At 31.7% G+C, this 17,780-nt stretch overlaps 1 protein-coding gene and 1 pseudogene across 6 annotated transcripts in view; one reads left to right on the forward strand and one right to left on the reverse strand.

Annotated features, from left to right (window-relative positions):
* LOC106881399 (isoamyl acetate-hydrolyzing esterase 1 homolog) overlaps nucleotides 1-17,780 on the forward strand; it is a 214,722-nt gene that overhangs the window by 111,274 nt on the left and 85,668 nt on the right. For all 6 annotated transcript variants that reach the window (XR_008264422.2, XR_016242282.1, XR_016242283.1 and 3 more), the window contains exon 4: nucleotides 7,892-7,979. Coding sequence is in view for 3 of the 6 variants with exons in the window: in XM_052968750.2 (XP_052824710.1) it covers nucleotides 7,892-7,979 (88 nt within the window). In the remaining 3 variants the exon portion in view is untranslated. The remainder of the gene's footprint in view (nucleotides 1-7,891; nucleotides 7,980-17,780) is intronic.
* On the reverse strand, nucleotides 16,958-17,076 carry LOC128251447 (5S ribosomal RNA; annotated as a pseudogene).

Here is a 17,780-nt window from a genome sequence, read left to right on the forward strand (position 1 = left end):
TAAAAACATGAATGAAAGTTTTATTTATAAAATCATGAATGAAAATTAAAATTTATATAACTTAAATCATAATTAAACATTTAACTATATTGTAAACATTTTATAGAACTGTAAAATCTAAGTTATTATAGAGTCTAAAGAATAAGTCTAAGATACATAAATTAAATAATATATATGAAATATATGAAATTTAATGTATAATACTATAATTAAATTAATTAATTAAGATATTTATATTATTAATTTTATAAAAATCATAGTGTCATTAAAATATTAATTCCTTAAACTCACAAAAAATATTAACGTACCAATAAATACACAATTAATAAATATAAATTATAACTACTACAATTAGTAAAGTAGGAATAGTATACACACACACACACCTATATATATATATATATATATATATATATATATATATATATATACATACATACATGCTTGCACTTACAGACTTATACACACACTCACACACACACATATATATATACATATGCATATATATATACACACACACATACACACACACATAGATGTATAGACACAGTTAGCTAAACTTATATAAATAATGTAATTTATGTCTACATTTAATTTTTCGTTCATCAAAAGAATTAATTAAAGTATTATAATTATTTAATAATATCTCCTTAAATTCATTAGTACACAACTTACAAAAATTATTACCTATACAATAAGATTTCGCCTTACAAACTATCTCCCAATGTAAAATGTACTTAATATTTTTAGATTTTAGTTCCCAAATATATTTAGTAAGGCCAGTAGAATTAATCAAATTTCTATTCTTAAAGGAGTGCATATGTTGAGCCACCCATAATTTAATTTTATTAGAAGTCAATCCTATGTAAATCTTATTTAAATTATAAGCATTATGTTTATTCCTGTCCATTAAAGTCACTATACATTTATACACGACATCCCTCAAATTACATATATTAATAAATTTACATTTCGTCTTATCTCTACATGTACAATTAATTATATCCTAGTCCCCATTATTATTATTATTCGAATAAGTATTTAATTTATTTTTGTAATACTTATTTAACTTAAATCTATTAAAAGAAGAGATATTATTACCAACATTATTAGTAGTAGAATAACCTACACCCAAATTATTAGTAGAAAAGATATTATAATATTTTTTATTATCTCTAAGGAATATATCAATTACTTTTAAAATTTCTTTAATAATGTTGGTTTTAACTTGGACGCCATATGGGATGCTTAACCAAAGTTTGTTCTTATAGGTATTATTATATTTATTATCTATATTATTAAATTTATTATTATCATTAAAAGAATTAAATTTAAATCTATTATTGTCTCCATTACAATTATGTTTATGTAATTTATTATCATAATACCTATTATTCTTACTATAATTACCTAAATAGACCTTATCATAATTATAAAGGTTATGTTTATTAAATAGATCATTAATATTATAATCATTACTAATAAAATTATAATTATACTTCTGATTATTAAAAAATTGAATATCGGTAGGCGCAGGAGTGGCTGTGTGGTAAGTAGCTTGCTTACCAACCACATGGTTCCGGGTTCAGTCCCACTGCGTGGCACCTTGGGCAGGTGTCTTCTGCTATAGCCTCGGCTGACCAAAGCCTTGTGAGTGGATTTGGTAGACGGAAACTGAAAGAAGCCCATCTGTTTGGCAAAAGAGACCGATATAATAAGTACTAGGCTTACAAAGAATATGTTGTAGGGTCGATTTGCCCGACTAAAGGCGGTGCTCCAGCATGGCCGCAGTCAAATGACTGAAACAAATAAAAGAGTAAAAAGAGTATCATTAGTATATCCCACCTCACAAAGGGCTTTATTGTAATAAGGTTCATGTTTTTCGAAGATCTCTTAATTGAATGAAAGTAATGATATTCTCTTACCTATAGTAAATGTTAATGATTTCTTAATTGAGGGTGGGTGATTACTTTTCACATGAATGTATTTAATATTTTCATTAATCTTATGGTAAGGTTGGGTATTACCTGTAGATAAGTTAAAATTAGCATTTAAATAATTTATATTATAGTTCTCATTATATATAGTAATCTTTAATCCATTTCTTTTTTTAAAAAAACTATATATTCTCTTCTTATATAATTTTAGTGTTCTATTGGTGCTATTCTTAGTTAGTAATAAAAGGTCATCCCTATATAAACCGCCCTCCAATTTTAAGTTTTCAAGTTGAAGTTCTAATAATAAATATATACCTACTAAATCAGTTACCTGTGCTGAATCGGGTGCCCCCGTTGGTATATCAAAATAGTCCCTAGTATCTTTCCTAATCCACAACTTATATTTAATCAACGATTTCCTAGCCATTTTAACTACATTGACTTCATCATAAGTCATACCTACCTTCTTCATTGCATAAATTAGGGCCTTATTAAGTACAATCTCATTAATAGAAGAATAATAATTATCAATATCTATTTGAATAAATTTATATCTATTTTTATCTTTAATATTATTAAACTATTTTAAAGTATCTATAGTACTATTCCATAATTTAAGGTAATTAATATCATTTAATCTAAAATGATCTTACTTAATTTACCTAGATTTGACTTACAAGGACAAATAAGCCTAACTTTAGGGTCAGAATAAAAATTATCCTTATGGTCTTTCAAAGTAATTCTAGGGTGCATAGGTACATAAGGTTCAGTCTTATTATCTAATTCATATTTCATCATTATTAATTTAGAGGCCTTATTTATAGAATATAAAGTATTTTCCGGAACAATTTGATATTTTTCTATTAATTTCTTTCTCTAATAGGTTATCATATAATTTGACATCTAGTTTATACATGTTCCTAGTTTTATCTGATTGTACTATAATTCCATTTCTCATTTGTTTTATTTTAATAGCTAGATTTCTTAAATAATCATTATGTCTATTTGGGTATTTATGAAATTTAATATTTTTCACTACCTTCCAAATATTATCCTCTAAAATCTGTAAATCCCAATTATACGGGGGTTCTTTTCTTGATTAAAATTTAGAATTAATGTAATTTGAATTATCTACATCATTATTATTAGTGATATTATAATTATAATTAAAGTAGACTTTCCATTTAATTCTAATAATAAAATCCTTAATATTATTAATAAGTTTAAAAAAATATTCATTTCTAGATGGAATGGGGATATCCTTCAAAGATGAATTCCAAAACAGCGGCTCTATTCTACCTGTAAATTCCATAACTAACGAAAATTGGAAGTTACATACAAACAATAAACGTTAATTATAAATTGGAAAAATTATAATAATAATATTAGGGATTGTTTCACTAATCCAGTAAAAACAATACAAAATATGTAGCCCTTAAAACAGTTTTTGTGCATTTATTGAGAATACTGAACTGTCTCAAACAGGATCCTGTTTTTAGGAATTCCCAATAAATTATGAATACCCAAATTGTGAAGTTAGTTATGTAATACCATGAAATTAATTACCCTATAGTAAGAATTCAAAGGAAGTAACCCCCAAAAGGGCTTTAATACGTTTCCCTAGTATATAGAACTTAGGAGGAAATACTAATAAGGTATGTATACTAAAATCATGAAGCATGTTATGTAATAACAGGCTAATCAGATATGAGATAATAACAATTCAAAGTAAATAACTCTGAAAAAGCATTTGTGCGTTTGAAGAGAATATTACCCTCAGTAGCACTAGTGTTGGTATATTTGTGAATAAGTCACTTACCGAAATAAGTGGTTCTATTGTTTAAGAAAATACTATTTACTTTTTTAAGTGTTGTACTGGATAAATTGCAAAAATAACTCAAATAGTTCAATTAGTAAGAAAGAAGCATACTCAATTTGATTTATATGAAATGATTTACGAATATGAACAGGTTATTTCCCTTCGCTATATATAAGGATCCTTTTCAGGAGCAAATGGGTTGCATGTTTAAAAATAATATATTAGTTATATGTAGTAGATATGAGAATCCCTTCCAGAGGCCCTATTATCGATTTTTTTCAACAATCTAAGTATGTCACTAGTTTTCCAGGCATGAGTTCTACTCGTGTGTCAAGTTTCATCAAAATCGATAAAAAGAATGTAGGAGGAGTTAGATAACAATGCCACAAACAAACACACCCACAGATTTCCACACATGTAGTATATATATATATATATATATATATATATATATATATATATATATATATATATATATATATATATACATATATATATACATCTATATGTATATATATATATACGTATATATATTATATGCATATATAGACATATATACATATATATATATGTATATACATATATATGCATATATATATATACATATGTATATACATATATATATATATATATATATACATATATATATATATATATATATATATATATATATATATATATGCACACACATATATACACACATATTTAAATATATACATATGTATATACACATGCATATATATATATACATACATATATATATATATATATATATATACATACATACATACATATGTACATACATACATACATACATACGTACATACATACATACATAGAAAAGAAAAAAACTAGAGCAATAATTAACTAATCTGCCCTAATAAATCTTATCTTTGTAAATTAAATTAATCAGTATCTATATAAGGCAGGATGTGTGTGTGTACATGAATGTACTTTATGCACATCCACAAATTAGCACACATATTGCTCCAATTTTAGGAGGAGATTCGTCATGACCCTATCTGCATTTCCGTCAACTTTTTCTCTCAGAAGCACCCGCGTATAGCTGTAAAAATCGATAAACTTTTACCAATTTTGAAGTTTGTTGACATAGCGAAGTCAAATCTGTGCGTACGCGCGTGAAGGAGAGAGAGAGAGAGAGAGAAAGAAAGAAAGAAAGAAATAGTGTGTTTGTGACAAGGGGTGTAACAGAGTGTTTGCTAGCGTCTAACAAAAATAAAGGAAACAAAAAGTGGGAAAGGGAGACACAAAGCGGCTAAGGAAAAAAAATTTCTCTAACTAAGACAGAGTTTGTTTGCCAGCATCTAAGTAAAGAAAAAAGAACGAAAAAGTGGAAGAGGGACAATAGAAAGACACTATATCCTATAATGAGATCATATATACTTTCTCACACAACAATTAAAATATATTTATTTTAAATCATTTATTTATTTTAAATCGTTCATCTTTCTTCCCCCCCCCCCTCTCACTCTCACACACACGCACATATACTACTTTGGGAGCGAAAGAGTTTTGTTTATATTTCACAACAACTATGAAACAAAAAGGTATGTAACAATTTGTCAGTCACCGCCCCAACCCGTTTTTCGGACCACAAAAAGGGTTTGGTAATTTTTCACATTAACACCCGCACAATTTCCACTAGGGTGTTACGGTTAGGGTTTTAGGGTTAGGATTAAGGTTAGTGTTAGGGTTTGGATTAGGGTTGGTGTTAGGGTTACGGTTTAGGGTCAGGGTTAGGGTTAGGGTTTAGGGTTAGGGTTAGAGTTAACCTAGAAAGGACAGGCCCATTATTTTTTGGTTAAGGCTGTTGGTAAGTCTTCCTAAGTTACTCCAATCCAGATCCCCGATGCAAACCTTCAGATCAACCTTCTATGCAGATCTCTAATGCAACTTAAAAAAAAACAGTCAGTGAGTGGAAATAACCAATAAACTGATTCCTTATGGGATTTTCCAATCAAATTGCCAGCAAACCATTTTCAGCCAAACCAATTTCAACGGATTTCACTTAAATCTGATATCGATGTTACTTATTTTGGTTTGAAATAAAGCACTTGATCACTTAATAATCCTAGCTTAATCCTGGGCAGCACCGGGCTATACTGCTAGTATTAGATAAATATATCCCTATGATAAAAAATAAAATAACCCTAGAATTATTATCAAATACCTGTGAAGCCCTTGAGTGGTTCTCCAGGATACAGAATAAAAATAAATATAAGTTCCTACAGATAGACATAGAGGATTACTACTCATCAATTAACCCTACGATCCTAAATAGCGCTCTTATTTCCGCCAAAAAACAAACCAAACTGACCATGAATGAGATTAAGGTAAGTTAGAAGAGAGGAAATTCATAATAAATTTCGATAACAAACTATGGATAAGAAAGGATACCCCTAATAACTTCGACATCACTATGAGAGCCCCTGATTCAGCACAGGTAACTGACTTGGTAGGCATTTACTTATCACATTCACATGAAGAATTCCCAGAGATCAGAGGAGGCCTCTACAGATACGACACATTATTTATCCTGAAAACATCTCAAATAGGAGACTAGAACTACTAAAGAAAAAACTATATAAGTTTTTTAAATGTTTTGGCTTAACCATCACAATAGAAAAAGAGCACAATTCTATTAACTACTTAGATGCCAACTGCAATCTAACCATGGGACTACACAAACCGTACATAAAACCAAATACAAACCTAAAATCTATAAAGGCATTTAGCAACCACCCTAACTTTGTAAAAAGTGGACTTCTACAAGGCATCAGCAAAAGAATCTCATATCTCTCATCCAACGAAGATATCTTTAATAAGTATAAAGAATTCTACAGCGCATTAGAAAAAGCAGGTTATAAGCTAAAAATTAAGTACCTTTACTCGGAACCCTATAAAAATAACCCAGATAAAAGAAATGTTCAAAATTATAATAATAGGAATTATATCCAAAATGACTATAATAATCACAAAAACAATAAGAACAACAATAATAGGAATAATAGTAGTAATAACAAACATAGTAGGAAGAATGATAAGATTCAGAAAAAGATTAATAACAGCATTAAAAATGATAACGATATAAATACTAATAATGGGAATAATAACAGTACTAAGAATAATAATAATAAAAATAACACACCTCAAAGAAACAATAGAGCCCCTGTTAGAAACGATACTAGCAAGGTAAATAAAATAAATGAATCGTACAGGAACAACCCCAATAAAGCTGATAGTAATAGTAATAAAAATAACAATAGAAAGAATAATAATAATTATAACCATAACTTTACGATCTACAATAATACTGAGGGCAGTTTCTACACCAAAAACAATAATAGTAAAAATAACAAACAGAATAAAGATAACATCTGGCTAATAAACGTGATGCAGCTTAAAACCAATATGGTCAATTTATAATGAAACTTATACATAAGTACTTCAATATGAATACCAAATACTCAGAAAATTTTAGCAATAAAATTGGAGTAGGCCATAGCTAACTAGCAGCCTAGCTACTATTATAGCCTCTATCAACAATAAAAAGCTAGACGCCTTCTATGAAACTAGGTAAAATAGCAATATAAAGCACAACAACCAATAAACGAGATGAGAAAAATAAAACATGTTTGCATAAAGATAAATTCTTATTCTGAAAATATTAATTTTTAGGCATGAAAACGCTTATTTTACCACAGAAATAATTAAATCTAAACAAATATAAATACCTATCAGCTGCAGAAACCCGTAATATACTGAGGAGCCCGCGATATGAATTTACATATATTAGCCAGAAAAATCCATGATGTATTGTGTGCATGATAGTTGAACTGCAATATGGCAAGGGGTTACTGTATGTATGTATATATATATATATATATATATATATATGTGTGTGTATAGAGAGACAGAGAGGTATGTGTATGTACATATGCACACATACATACATACCAAAAGATATTTACAAAATAGCATAGTGTTAAAAGTATACAATAACAAAATTATGAATTAAATTTTATATATCATTTAACTACCAAAGGGATTTCTTAATCATTCTCTGATGTGTTTTTCTCTATATATTTTAAACTATATATATATATTTAAACAGGAAAGTGGATTATCTGCTGAGCAAGTGATTCTAATCAGCCCTCCTGCTGTAGATGAAGAGTCCTGGGCAAAGTGTTGTGAACGAAAAGGTAACATTGTTTTTCTAACTTCCATTTCATTATGATAATATTGCAGAAAATCTTCACTGCATAGTTATTTTTTTCAACTGCATGGGAAAAACTATCTGGCCACATGGGACACATTGCACTATTAATTATATGAAAGTTGAATGTGTGTGTTTTGTCACATTCGTCTGAGTATATTATTTATGTGTTAATTCAACCTACTTCATTTGGTGTTTCTTATTAAGATGTTGACGTGAACTTATTCATCATCATTGTCATCATCATCATATAACATCCATTCTGGCATGGGTTAGACAGTTTTACTGGAACTGAAGAGCTGCATCAAGCTCCAGTGTGATTTGGCAAGGTTTCTATGGCTGGATGTCCTTCCTAATGCCAACCACTCTAGGAGTGTAATGGGTGCTTTTATGCGCCACTGGTAATGACTGTGACTACTATTCATGGATGCCATTTGCATGGCACCAGCAATGACCGTGATTATGATGCACAAGTGCCATTTACATGACTACAGTTCACAGGTGCCATTTACATGGCACTGGAAATGGTCAGAACTACAATGTCATGGGTACCATTTACATGACACCAGCACAGCTACAACTACTGGCCTGATGAGACTTCTCGTGCACTGCATATCGCCAAATGTCTCGGTCACTTGTCATTGCCTCTGTGAGGCCCAACATTCGAAGATCATGCTTCACCACCTCATCCCATGTCTTCCTGGGTCTACCTCTCCCATAGGTTCCTCCACAGTTAGAGTTTGACACTTCTTTACATAGTTGTCCTTGTCCATATACATCACATGACCATACCAGCATAGTCATCTCTTTTACACACTATATCTGATGCCTCATGCCCAACTTTTCTCTCAAGATGCTAACACTGTCGTACATGCACACTGGTATTGCACGTCCAGCAAAGCATACTAAGCTTCCTTTCTGTCAAGCCTACAGTCCATGTTTCACTGCATGTAGCATAGCTGTTTGTACACAGGCATCATATAATCTCCCTTTCATTCTGAGGGAGAGGTCCTTTGTTACCAAAGAGGTAGGAGCTCTCTGAACTTTGCCCAGCCTATTCTTATTCTAGCAGCTATGTTTTCAGAGCATCTACCTCCACTACTGACTTGGTCACCTAGATAATAGAAGCTATCAACTACATCTAACTTACCCACATGGCATTGGATGGAGCCTATTTTCTGTATTTGAATTTTTTATTGTACTTGTGCACCTGCCACCCACAAAAGCTATTTTCCCTGTTAACTTTTCTCTGGTATTGCTGCACCTCTTATGTGTCTGCAGCTTACACTGTGTACATCTTCTGTAGTGTAGAAGTGGCTGTGTGGTAAGTAGCTTACTTACCAACCACATGGTTCCGGGTTCAGTCCCACTGCGTGGCACCTTGGGCAAATGTCTTCTACTATAGCCTCAGGTCGACCAAAGCCTTGTGAGTGGATTTGATAGACGGAAACTGAAAGAAGCCCATCACATATATATATATATATATATATATATATATATATATATATATGTATTTATGTATGTTCACATGTCTGTGTTTGTCCCCCCACCATCATTGCTTGACAACCGATGCTGGTGTGTTTATGTCCCCATAACTTAGCAGTTATAAAATAAGTACTAGGCTTACAAAGAATAAGTCCTGAGGTCGATTTGTTCGACTAAAGGCAGTGCTCCAGTATGGCCACAGTCAAGATGACTGAAACAAATAAAAGAATACCTCTTTTCTACAGATTGAGCAGGGCCATCTACCTGAAGGGATTTGCCATTCGTCCGCTTTTTGCTAGATTATTATATAGTAAAAATTACCAATATTTCAAATTGGAGGGTGATTTATGTTTATGCAAGAAATTCCACTGGTATATGTTTGTGCACACATACATGTGCACAAACATATATCAGTAGCATTTTCTGCATGAAGCAAAGTATGACTTTAATATATAAATGCAAATAACATCAGATTTTAATATAAATTCTTCATTTGTATGAGACAGAGCTAGAAATTGAGTACATACATGCTATATGTATCTTCATGTATATAGCTCAGATTTTTTTCATACTGCATGTGCTAGCTTTATTACCAGGTGTGACTTCTGGTATAGATACATTTCTCTCTTTCATAATATGGACTAGCCTGCTTGCTTTGCTACTTTCTTTCTCTATTTTGGTCCTGAAAAATATATATATCTTGTCTTTTTCACGATAATTTGTTTATTTTGTCCAGTGAAAGCTTTTGACTTGTTGAAAGTTTGTATAGCTTGTCTTTCTTATAAATTCATATATTTTGTCTCATGAAAGTTATATAGTTTACTCTTCTGTAATGTGCCCACCCACACTTGCTCCCACCACATGCCCCACTACCACCATCACAACCCATACCTGCCTCCACCACTTTCATCTGTCCCCCAACCCTCCTTGTCTATATCAGCAACCTATCAACATCAATAACATAAAAAGTATGACTAATCAGAAATGTAAGTGGATTTTATTAGTTAATTAATAATTTATGTTATATACCTGTTGTGGAAGGATTCCGACCACCCTCCAAGTGACTAAAAGTGGACTGAGACACTTTCGAAGCTTGCATTGGATGTTCAAAATTGATTTTTTTTTTATATGAAACCAAAGAAAAGATCATTTAACATGGAGGACTTATTGGTTTCCCTTGTGCAGTTACAGCAGTAGCAACTACAACAACAAAACCAACAGTTGCTGGAATTAATGTTGAAGGATTCTGAAATTAATGTTGAAGGATTCTGAAAATACTCCAGGTTCATATTCGTCAGACAGTGTAGCAAATTCCATTGAAGAATTCAGCTATAAACCAGAAGAAGGCATTACTTTCTCTGCATATTTTCAAAGATATGAAGAAATCTTCAAAGAAGAGTGTAAAAGTTGGTCTGAAGAGAAAAAAGTATGAATACTTTTAAGAAAGTTATCCCCTTCAGTGTACAAAAGATATAGTAATTATATTCTGCCAAAGAAACCAGGTGAGATTTGATTTGATGAAACAATATTTTATCAAGAAGTTCCCTGTTCAATATTTGCTGACAATGCTTAAATTTGGTCAAAAGAGATGATGAAAATTTCATCATCTATGCTGGAGTGGTTAACAGAGAGTGTGAGAAATTCAAATTGAATGAGTTGACCCCAGACATGTTCAAGTGTTTAATTTTTGTTCAAGGGCTTACTGCAAACAAAGATGCAGATATACATTCTCGAATATTAACAAAATTCGAACAGGACTAAAATTTAACTCTGCAGGCAGTAGCAGAAGAATGTCAGAGGATTATAAATCTACGACATGACACAGATAAAATTGAAGAGAAAGATTGCTCTCACATTCAAGCATGTCAACCAGTAACAAGAAACAAGAAAAAATATCAAGACTGAATCCATGTTATGGGTATGGTGGTCTAAATTTTAAAAATAACTGTCTGTTTAACAATATAAAATGCTGAAGGTGTGGTAAAATAGGCCATGAAAAGTCGCATTGTAGGACAGGACCTAAAAAAACAGTTTAACAGTAAAAATCGTGTAAACAGATTATTGGTGACAAAAAATACAAACTCACCTCAAAGAAAATTTGTGTATGTAAAAATTAATAACACAAACAAAGTTACAATTGCATACAAGCAGCAATATCTCAATAATTAACACAGATACATGGAAAAAAGCTGGGACACCTAGATTAAATGAAACTTTGAAAATTGCCCATGGTGTTTCAAGAAAAAAATTATATTTTAAGGGCAAATTGATAAGTAACATTACATTTCGTGAAAAAACATTGAAAGCTAAAGTTTTTGTGTTAAATAATATCACAAATTTATTCGGTCACCCAGGCTAGCATGGAAGGTGGACATTAAATGATGATGATGATGGGACCTTCCCATAAATCTTTTCTGTAAAAATGTGAATGGTTTTTTCCACCAGTACAAGTCATTAGACGAATTGAAAAAAATTTTTCAATATTTTTCCTGAAGTTATGTCTAATAAATTAGGTCTGTGCGCTAAAATGAAGGTGCAGTTTCAAATAAAAGAAAACACCATACTGACATTCAAACAAAAGTAAACTGTATCGTTCACAATGTTAGAACAGATAAACTTAGAGTTAGAGTGACTAGAAAAAATTGTAGTTATCCTAAAAGTGGAATATGATGGGCTTCATCAACTGAGTACGTTAAGAAAAAGAATAATAAAGTCAGAGTGTGTGCTGATTTTGCCACTGGTTTAAACAAATGTCTTAAAATGTGCCACTATCCGCTACCTACTCTGGAGGATATGTTTTCAAAATTAAACAGTGACAAGATATTTTCTAAATTGGATCTCTTTGATGTGTACCTAGAAATTAGAGTAAATACCTAACAATGAACACATATAAAGGACTCTATAAATACAACAGGTTACCATTTGGCTTAAAAGTTGCAACAGATTATGGATGCAGTGTTAGCAGACTGTGAATTTGCAGTTCTATATTAGGGATCAACATGTAGAGCACATAAACTATGTGTTCAAAAAAATTAGAGGTTATGGCTTTACTTTGAGTGAAGAAAAGTGTGAACTTTTCTTAGCAAAAATAAGATATTTAGGACAAATCATTGACAGAAATGGATGTCAACCAGACCCTTCAAGGGCAGATGTGATTAAAAATATGCCCCCTCCATCCACTATAACAACCTTACAAGCATTTTTAGGACTGGCAAATTATTACCAAATTTATATTCCAAGGTGAGTGTTCCACTGAATAACGTGCTGAAAAAAGATATGAAATGGAATTGGTCGGAAAATTGTCAAAAGGCGTTTGACAAAATATAAAAAAATATTAACATCTGATTTGTCGCTAGCACACTTCAATCCTGCAGTGGAGATTGTCATAGCTTGAAACACTTCTGTGTACAGTATAGGAGCAGTAATGCTACATAAATATAAAAATGGTAACATGAAGGCGGTGGTTCATGCCTCGCGTTCTCTGATAGCAGAGAAAAATTATAGTCAAAGCAAAAAAGAAGCTGTAGCAATTATTTTTACCATGAAAAAATTTCACATATTTTTACACAGTAGAAGTTTCCATCTACAGATTAAAAGATACCGTGATTGCTGCTTTGTGAGTGAAAAATGAAATTAAAAATGTTTTGTGTAACATTATTTGTGAACTGCCAGCTACTTTACAAGACATAAAATTAAAATTGGAAAACAAATTCATTATTAAAATGAAAGAAATACTGAAGGCTAAAAGAGATAAAAATATGCGTAACACAAATGCAAACCATTTCTCATTTTGTGACAATGTATTGATGTATGCACAAAGAACCGTAGTGCCAGCCACACTACAAAAGTGATTATTAAAGGAATTTCAGATTGGTCACCCAGGGATTTCAAGAATGAAATCATTAGTGAAAAGTTATGTATATTGGTCAATCAGTGAAAGCATGCAGTGGGTGTGCCTTAGCTGCAAAAGTGCCTACCACTAAATGGCAACCACGACTAAAAACAGATGTTCCATGGATCAGACTGCATGTTGATTATACAGGTCCACTTAAGGGTGCATATTACCCTGTTGTGGTGGACAGTTTTGCAAAGTGGCCCGAAAGGGCATAAATATAAAAAGCTGACATTTGTGGTTACACAAATTATTCACCAGGTATGGTATTCTGGATACCATTGTGTCTGATAATGGAATTCAATTTACATTAGATGAGTTTAGAAAATTTTGTAAAATGTTTGTCATCAAACATGTCACTACTCTGCCTCTATCATCCTAGGTCAAATGGACAAGCGGAGTGTTTTGTTGACACTTTCAAGAGGGCATTGAAAAAGGCGAATAATGAAGAGGTGGACAATTTTGCACTTAAACAATTTCTAAGAGTGTACTGAATAACACCCAATCTGAATACACCAGCGGGAATGTCACCCACAGAATTGATGTTTGCTAGAAAGGTCAGATACGTCTTTGATAAGCTGATACCTAATGAAAATTAAAAAAAGGGTGAACAGAAATACTTCAAAATTCTTCAAGTTAGGTGACAAAGTTTTTTTTTTAAACCTACAGATATGGTAAAGAAAGCTAGGAGGACGGTGTAATTATTAGACAAATTGGAAAAATGTTATTTCTAGATAAAGGAAAAAATGTTGAACATAAAAGACATTAACCAACTTAAAAAAAAGATTCATGGAAAAAACAGTTACGAGAAATAAAATCCCATTTAAGGTACCAACACCCAAACAATTTGAAACTATACATTCTAGCACCAGAAAATGGAGAAGAATGGAAACACTGGAATTGAACCCTTTGCATTAGAGGTATTAAAACTTGGAGCAGAGTTCAATTCTCAAAAGAAGAGAAGATAGGGGAGACTGGTTCTAAAACGAGATGTTATGGAAGGATTCCAACCACCAAGTGACTAAAATGAACTTAGTCATTTCTATTAAATATACAACTGTCAAGTCATCAACAGTTTGGGTTGGTTGGCAGCTCACTGTGAGCCGTGTTGAGAGCGTTCTGTCTTGTGTAATAGTAATAGTAGAGCATTGTGTAAATACTCTCCTTCCCCACTTGCTTTGTTAAATTATATATCCAATACCAGGATATAAAAATTCCACATCTTTTCTCTGATAGATTCAGCATGTATGAAATGAATGATGGTAAATTAAATGCAGAGACAAACAGATATGATATGCCTGCTGGCAAACACCCGTGTAACTCTTCTCCTTTCCAGGTACTGAATGGTGCCCCTATTTCCCTGTTCACTCTTCTCACCCCATCTGCATCATTAAAGTAGCCACAGTCAATGTAGGCTATATTGAAAGCTAGGTCTGAGATTGTTGAGCAGCTAAGAGTTGTGTAGATGTGTGTTGCATTGAGGAAGTAAGGTGAAGTGAAGTCTCATCCAGGTTCCTCACATGTAAATAACTTGGGTATAAAATCTTCTGGGAAGGCAACAGTGATGGGGTAGGGATGTGGCTTTTAGCTGAGAATTGGGTGGTTAAAGTGATCAAATTAGTCAGAATGTATTGGAAGCTTAATGGATATTTAAAACAAAAAAAAAATAAACATTTTGTAATTATAGTTGTATGTATTTTATTCTAAAAAAATATTGAACTTAATATGTAAACAATAATGCTGATAATAGCAACAATAAAATAACAACTATGATGAAATTGGCTATAACAGATACATGTAATTTGAATTATATGTACAATTCCTGAAGTAGGGAGAAGAGTAAATTACAATGCCTCCAGTAGGTATCTGGTACTAATTATACAGACACCAAATTCTTGAAAAGCAAAGTTGACAAAATGGAGTAAGAGGGACAAAATGCAAGAGATTCTTTCATCTAATTAATTAGTTTTGTTGGCTTACCTTTTTATTGATAATAGTGATAGAGCAATGACAACAATAACGATACCATCATCATCGTTATCATCACTATAGTTTTCAATAACAAAGATCATTTCATTTCAGTTCAGTTTAGTTGTTTGTTTATATCTACTTTTTCTTGCTGTCGATGTATCTCTCCTCTGATAATATGAAGGCTATCTGCTTTTCTCTCTCTATGCCTTTCTTTAACCTCACCACCAGAACATCTCCCTCTGCTAAATATTGTATCCTAAATATATTTCTTTTTGTTTACTTTCCCCACCCCTCCCTACTGTACATCATTATCACTTCTCTCTCCCTCTTTTCTCTTTCACTCTTTTCCTCTCATTGTCTTTTCCTCCACTCTTTGCCTCTCCCTTAAGCTAACTACATGATGCATTTGACCTTATCTCTCTTCTTTCTTCTCTACTTACATTTCTCCCCACTCTCCACACACTTTTACTCCACCTCTCTAACTAAAGTAGAACGGGTGAATGAACAAGCAGTTTATCATATACATTATTTTTTTACTTGTTGCAGTCATTTGACTGCAGCCATGCTGGGGCACCCTTTAATCGAGCAAATTGACCCCAGGACTTATTCTTTGTAAGCCTGACACTTATTCTGTTGGTCTCTTTTGCCAAACTGCTAAGTTACGGGGACGTAAACACACCAGCATCAGTTGTCAAATGATATATATATATTTCAGTTTCCATCTACCATATCCACTCACAAGGGTTTGGTCAGCCCAAGGCTATAGTAGAAGACACTTGCTGAAGTTGCCACACAGTGGGACTGAACCCAGAACTATGTGGTTAGTAAGCAAGCTACTTAGCACACAGCCACTCCTGCACCTATATATATATATAAGAGGGATGACCACTAAGTGGACATGCATTATGCTAGAAGAAGACCACCTATGGTCTAACCACTAAGCAGAGATTGTTCCGCCACTTCTTAGTGGTCAAACCATAGGTGGTCTTCTTCCAGCATAATGCATGTCCACTTAGTGGTCATCCCTCTTATATATATGTAATATAAATTTTTCTGAATCTTCAAATCTTTCAATATGCTAGGCCACTGGTTTTAAATTGATATTAATTAAATTAATACTCAATTTTTTACCCTTATTATTTGAAAATCCAGTCACATATAGAAAAATTTAATAAGTAAATACACTAAAAAGAACTATAATAAAATACAAAGTAATAATTAATTGATATATTCCTTAGAGATAATAAAAAATATTATATCTTTTCTAGTAATAATTTGGGTGTAGGTTATTCTACTACTAATAATGTTGGTAACATTATTTCTTCTTTTAATAGATTTAAGTTAAATAAGTATTACAAATATAAATTAAATACTTATTCTAATAATAATAATGAGGACCAGGATATAATTAATTGTACATGTAGAGATAAAACTAAATGTAAATTTAATCATCATCATCATCATCATCATCATCATCATCGTTTAACATCCGCTTTCCATGCTAGCATGGGTTGGACGATTTGACTGGGGACTGGTGAAATCAGATGGCAACACCAGGCTCCAATCTGATTTGGCAGAGTTTCTACAGCTAGATGCCCTTCCTAACGCCAAAATGATGCTTACAGCACCTAGGTTTCCCAAGTGGTCACCCATCTAAGTACTCACTAGGCTCGATGTTGCTTAACTTCGGTGATCGGATGAGAACCGGTACTCTCAGCGTGATATGGCCATAATTTGAAGGATGTCGTGTTTAAATGTATAGTGACTTTAATAGACGTGAATAAATTTAATGGTTATAATGTTAATATGTTTTACATAGGAACAACTTCTAATAAAATTAAATTATGGGTGGCTCAACACATGCATTCCTTTAAGAATAGAAATTTGATTAATTCTATTGGCCTTAGTAAATATATTTGGGAACTAAAATCTAAAAATATTAAGTACATTTTACATTGGGAGATAGTTTGTAAGGCGAAATCTTATCGTGTAGGTAATAATTTTTCTAAGTTGTGTACTAATGAATTTAAGGAGATATCAAATAATAATAATGCTTTGATTAACTCTCTTGTTGAACGTAAAATTAAATGTAGACATAAATTACATTATTTATATTAGTTTAGCTAACTGTGTCTATATATATATGTATATGTGTGTGTGTGTATATATATATATATATATATATATATATATATATATATATATATATATATATATATATATATATATATAGTATTGATAAAAAAGTGTAGGTGGCATACAAGTGGGTATATATTTATAAAAAAGAAGTTTGAAAACGCCAATGTATAAAAAATGAATTTTAATTTATAAATTTGTCAGAGATATTTTTAACATGTTTCGGTTCTTGAAAAAACGAACCTTATCAAAAATACATATTTAAAAAAATGAAATTAAATGAAAATTTCATAATTGTTCCTT

Source organism: Octopus bimaculoides, chromosome 6, assembly GCF_046866305.1.
Source record: "Octopus bimaculoides isolate indiv1 chromosome 6, ASM4686630v1, whole genome shotgun sequence".
NCBI classification, from domain to species: domain Eukaryota; kingdom Metazoa; phylum Mollusca; class Cephalopoda; order Octopoda; family Octopodidae; genus Octopus; species Octopus bimaculoides.